At 47.9% G+C, this 5,601-nt stretch overlaps 1 protein-coding gene across 1 annotated transcript; it reads right to left on the bottom strand.

Moving 5' to 3' along the window:
- Nucleotides 1-688: 688 nt before the first annotated feature.
- LOC127336453 (uncharacterized) lies at nt 689-5,314 on the bottom strand. Its single transcript, XM_051363260.2, has 2 exons — nt 2,779-5,314; nt 689-904 (listed from the first exon to the last, which is right to left on the bottom strand). The coding sequence occupies exon 1, from the start codon at nt 5,231-5,233 to the stop codon at nt 2,882-2,884; it is 2,352 nt and encodes a 783-aa protein (XP_051219220.1). The 5' UTR covers nt 5,234-5,314; the 3' UTR covers nt 689-904; nt 2,779-2,881.
- Nucleotides 5,315-5,601: the final 287 nt, after the last annotated feature.

Raw genomic sequence — 5,601 nt, 5'->3', positions numbered from 1 at the left:
AAATGTTCAAGCCTGTAAAATCCCCAGACACCAAGACTTGCAGAAATATGAACACAAAATTATAAGCCACAGACAACACTGAAAGCACGCAAGCTCTCGCAGGAAAATATTGCAACCAAGGAAACCGTGGCTCTCGTAGGAAAACATTGCAGCCAAGGAAATCGTGGCAGATCCACATAGAAAAGAGGCAAAGGCACGCACCTTTCTTCGGAGGGCGGACAGAGGCAGCAAGAAATCTCCCGAGGAAGCAGCTACCGGAGGGACAGAACAACTTATAAGAAAACAACAAGAACCAAGAAGGAATCACCAGGCAGGCATTTCATCAAACATGCAAGGTGCAAAGGAGGAAAACCGTACAGCAGACGAGAGAGAAAATGCAGACCAACATGACTGTGCAGGGAGAGCCAAACCACACCACCTATTTCCTTGAAGAAAGAAACTACTCGTAAATTGACACATGTTCTGGCTTCTTACCATCATTTCTTCCTTCCTTTCTTCTCTACATGTAGTGTCCCTTCACCATATTATAGCTGCACTTGCACGCAGATGAGCACACAGCTGCATAATGGAAGATATAGCTTTCTGTAATGTGTGGTCAGCTACAAAAAGGAAAAACACAAATGGTTTAATTATTCTGCTCTTTGAATTTGTTGCAGGGGAGCATACAATTTTACCAGGAGTTGCAGGCTAAAATCAATTGCTCAAAAGGTTGAATAAATTAACAAACGAATATTTACATTTTGGGAAAGCAGATTGCAAAATCACAAATGGTAAAGCCAAATCATGTCAGGTTTGACCAAACTCTGGGTGACTACCTAATGATGCCCAACATACTACTGTTTCAAGACATCTTGGTGACATCTCCGGGGAGGAGATGAGGAAGCACCAAGTCCTCGCAATTAATCTGCAACAATCATAAAGAGTTATTTTTTATTAGTAAGCTCACATCAAGAATAAAAAATTAAACAACTAGATATATTAGTAAGCTCACAACACCTTACAGTATCAAGGATTTTTTACATGCTGCAATGTAAAGAGCAAGACCACATATCCTATCATGCATCAGAAACAGTGAATTCTTTGGGCTCCCAGAACAACCAACATATATTAAAGGAGAACTACCCTAAACCCTAAGGTGCAAGGGCAGATTCCTGAGCTCAACCAAGACATGTGATGTGCCAATAAAATCATATGCATCATAAGCTGCCGAACTACAAAACGGTATTTCTTCATCGGCAGGAACACTGGTAAAATGTATGGTACCAAGCGCACGCGCCAGCAGGTTGGATAAACTGCCCCACAGCTCTATTGTGCTCCTTATCAGGAATGCTAATAAGGAACTCTGTACTTTGATCTTCTGTCATGATTCATGATGTACTGGCACCTAATATCCCTCGCTCTCCCCAGTCCGTCCTATCCGAGTTCGGAGCGGCACCACCAGTGGCGGAGCCAGGACAACAACCCTGTGTTGTCAGCTTAATGTTACGTAGTCAAATACATGGGTTTCTATAAAGTTTTAATATTTTTTTACACACTTTTAGCTTGTATTGTCAAACAAACTGTGTAGTCATTTGACTACACAGCTCAAGTGTGACTACGCCACTGGGCACCACCTGAATTGATATTTGGTTCTCGTGCTACAGCTGCGATTACTTCACTGGCTCCACCGCGAACAAAGCACACAGTCAGCACACATGACATCCCTCTTATCTGCTTACCACTATCTAATTCGGATACACTTATTTTGTTTTTTTCCTTCAGAAGTATTACTCACTTTCTTAGGATATATACTGTATGAAGTTTTGTTAATCTGGCCAGTGTTATGCTCCTCTTAGGTTTCTCATTTCTTTGTCCTGAAACGGCATTAGCAGTAAAGAACCAGAGGTGATCCGCGATATAAACAGGCAATTAACCTGATGTAGCTATTAACTGAAGCAGCTATTTGACCGCTACTTTTTCTCGATCATGCTCCTATCTAGCTTCTACTCATTTATATTAGAACTTCTATCGCTCTTATCAAACCGTAGCTGAAGGCAGTGTATCTAAACTATTCTTTTCTAGTAATATTCCTGTCTAGGTTGTAGCGATTAACATCAGATTCCTAAACATCCTTGCTGACCTGATCAGTGAGGCCACAAGCAATGCTCACCTGAATCTAATATATTCTAGCGCAAGTGGCAGGCACTCGGCACCGATTAAGCCGCACCACAAGGCACATGTAAATAGGGGAAAAGGCTGTATTTTTGTAGAGCATACATGGCTGATCCCAAGGAATGCTGTTTACTGAAACAAGTAGTGACGACCAAGACGTGCACGCGGCAATACATGACATACTCTTAAATGGCAGGGAACAATATGCTAATCCTGGTCATTAGCTATGGAGCAGCGTGCTAACCTTGGAAATTGGCAGGAGGGCATGCCAGAGATGGTAAGATGCCCTTTCCGAGAAGATGAGGATACGGCAGGGATGTGCAGCTTCCGCTGAAGGGGCAAGCTAGCTAGATTGATGTGCATGACCATACCTTAATATCCACAAACTTCACGCACCGAAAAGATTACTTCTATCTCAATAAAAGTCTGTACATGGAGAGAGAGATGGGGATAAGCGTATGCACCATAACGAGCAGAAGCAGCTCCCAGTAAGGTGTTAGGGGCCTTGTCATTGTATAACAAATTTTTTTGGTACTGATTGTATTTTGAAATGGATTTATTTTGTATTGAAAACAAAACATAACAACGATTCTAATGGTGAAATTAGGTAAGATGCAGATCACATACCTACCCCTTTTATGTACAGCATGCTCATCGATATGAAGCGCTCAAGTTTGTCAGAGTTATGACTAAATTCATACCATAAAGCAGCAAAAATGAACAATCTGTACTACTGAGCTGCATGTGTTAGCCTTTTCTGTCTCTTGATAAGCCCTTCCATCAAAGATATATACGTTGAACTGTCAACAGACATTCCCTTTTGCAACATCTCATCCAAAATGGCCTTAGCTTCTTTCAATTGCCCACCGGTGCATAGCTCATTTAGGCGTTTCGTGTAGGCCTCCAAAATACTATCTTCTGGATTTCCACCAGTTTCTTCCTCGGTTTTACTCTGGAGATCCTTCCCTGACTCTGTTTCATCCAAAGAAGGGGGCTTCAAGAGGGGAGAAGAAAAGCTTTGAGACAATTTTCCACTATCAGCTAACTTATCCAGCATATTCTGTGCTTCTTCTGGTCTCCCTGCCTCCGATAGTGCAGATAACACTACATTGTAAGTAAATGGATCGGGCTGCAATTCCCGGACCTCCATATCAGAAAAAAATTGCAACGCAGTATCAACATCCCCATCTTTGCACATAGCTTGAATTAGCGTGTTATATGTGATAACATCAACCTTCTTCCCTTTCTCTACCCATGACTGAAAGAGCTTCAATGCTTTGTCAAGCTTTCCCTGCTGACACAGTCCATTCATCAAAGTGTTGCAGGTAACAACATCTGGTTTAAAGGAATTTTCCACCATCTTGTTGTGGAACTGGAAGGCATTCTCCAAGTCCCCTTCCTTGCAGTAGGCATGGATGATGATATTATACGTGGTGTCATCTGGCACCAACCCCTTCTCCATGAGCTCATTGAGCTTGTCAATCGCCTCTTTCAACCTCCCCATTCTGCAAAGCCCCTTGATCAATGTGTTGTAAGTTGAAATGCTTGGCGTCAACTTCCTCTCAATCATCGCATCCCAGAGATGCAGAGCAGGCTCAGGATTATACTCCTTGAAGTAGGCTGCCATCACCGTACCGTAGCTGACTTCATCAGGCACAAAACCCCTTTGCGCTGGAGACTGCAACAGCGCTTGAGCTTCTTCATAACGCTTCTCCTTGCATAGGTTGTACAAGACAGTATTAAGTGTGAAGGTGTCCAATTTGAGTCCCCTCCCTACCATCTCATCCATCAGTGCATATGCTTTGGCAGCATTGCCAGCCTTGCAGTATGCATCAATCAACGTATTGTATGTGATCACATCTGGCGCTAAACCCTCTTCTGCCATCTTCTTCAGACAACCCAGTGCCTCCTCCAGCTCCCCATCCTTGCAAAGGCCCTTAATAACAATGTTATGCGTGACCAAAGTCGCCTTCACCCCCTTGTCCCGCATTTCCTCGAGCAGCTTTAGTGCATCACACGAGCGCCGCCACTTGAAGCATGCATCGGCGAGTGTATTGTAGGTCACTACGTCAGGGAACAAAGTTCCGAGCCGCTCCATCTGATGCTTAAGCTTAAACGCCTCGTCCACCTTCCCCGCCTGGCATAGCCCAGCGGTAAGCACATTGTAGGTCCAGAGGTCAGGCTCAAAGCCGTTGGCTGTCATAGCCTCCACGACCTTGGTGGCCTGCTTGATCCAGCCGAGCCTGGCGTAAGCCGACACAAGGGTATTGTAAGTCGACTGCGTAGGCGCAATCCCCTCTTTCTTCATCCTGGCGAGGAGCGCCCTGGCCTCGCCGAGCATGCCCTTCCGGCAGTGCGCGTGGAGGAGCGTGTTGTAGGTGACGGCGTCGGGGGAGAGGCCGAAGCCCTGCATGGTGGAGAGTGTGGCGAGGGCGTCGGCGAGCGTGCCCTTGGAGCAGTGGGTGTGCAGGAGGAGGTTGAAGGTGTAGTGGTTGGGGTGGAGGCGGAGCGCGATGAGGGAGCGGAAGGCGTCGAGGGAGGCCTGCGGCGAGGTGGAGGGGCTGCGCGCGAGCGCGGAGAGGACGGCGTTTGCTGCCTGGAGGGAGGGGCGGACGTGGCCGCGGCGGCGGATGGAGTGGAGGAGCTGGGCGGCGAGGTGGGGGAGGCGGAGGCGGGAGTAGGCGGAGAGCGCGGCGTCGGCGAGCGAAGTGGAGGGGAGGTTGGCGAGGAGGTGGCGGTGGAGGTGGCGGAGCGGGTCGAGCGGGACGAAGGAGAGGAGCAGCGGGAAGAGGTGGCGGTAGGGGAGGACGGGGAGGAGCGGGAGGAGGGAAGGGAGGCAGGAGGGCGGCGAGACGAGGCTGCGGTAGGCGAGGAGCGGATCCGGCGAGGCGAGCCCCGGGTTGGAGGCGGCGAGGGAGAGCACGCGCGGGTGGTGGGAGGCGGTGAGGCGCGGGAGGTAGGCGGCTAGTAGGGTGGGCATGGGCGGCGGCGCGGGTAGGCGGGACGCCGATACGAGCGCATCCGCCACGGACGCGACGAGCGCGGAGTCCGGTTCGGCGGAGGAGAACGGCGGGGTGTCCATGCGGAGGAGGGGAGGCGGCGGACGGCGGTCCGGTGACGGCGCTGCAAAGGGGAAATGACGAGAGGGAAACAGAGGAATGGCGTGGGCACTGATGGGCCAGTCCTATACACCGACCAGGTCGGTGCCGATGCGGTTGCCGCACACCCTGGTCGGGTATTGGGCCTGGCCCATTTAGCGTTTTTTCGATTTCGATTTCGCTTTCGTTTTCTTTTTTTTCTGTTTTATTTTCTTTTCTTTCTGTTTATTTTTTTTGTTTAAATTGAAAAAGTCTATATACGAAAAATGTTTAAATTTGAAAAACGTTCAAATTTGAAAAACGTTCAAATTTGAGAATTAATAAAATTCGAAATTTGTTCAAATATGAAAAC

The sequence above is a fragment of the Lolium perenne genome, chromosome 2 (genome assembly GCF_019359855.2).
Source record: "Lolium perenne isolate Kyuss_39 chromosome 2, Kyuss_2.0, whole genome shotgun sequence".
Taxonomy (NCBI): Eukaryota; Viridiplantae; Streptophyta; class Magnoliopsida; order Poales; family Poaceae; genus Lolium; species Lolium perenne.
The sequence above is the reverse complement of the archived record's forward strand: the minus strand, read 5'-3'. Positions and strand labels throughout refer to the sequence as shown.

Excerpts from the sequence above, each read along its gene's own strand:
- LOC127336453 (XM_051363260.2), bottom strand. The coding sequence starts at position 5,233 with ATGGACACCCCGCCGTTCTCCTCCGCCGAACCGGACTCCGCGCTCGTC.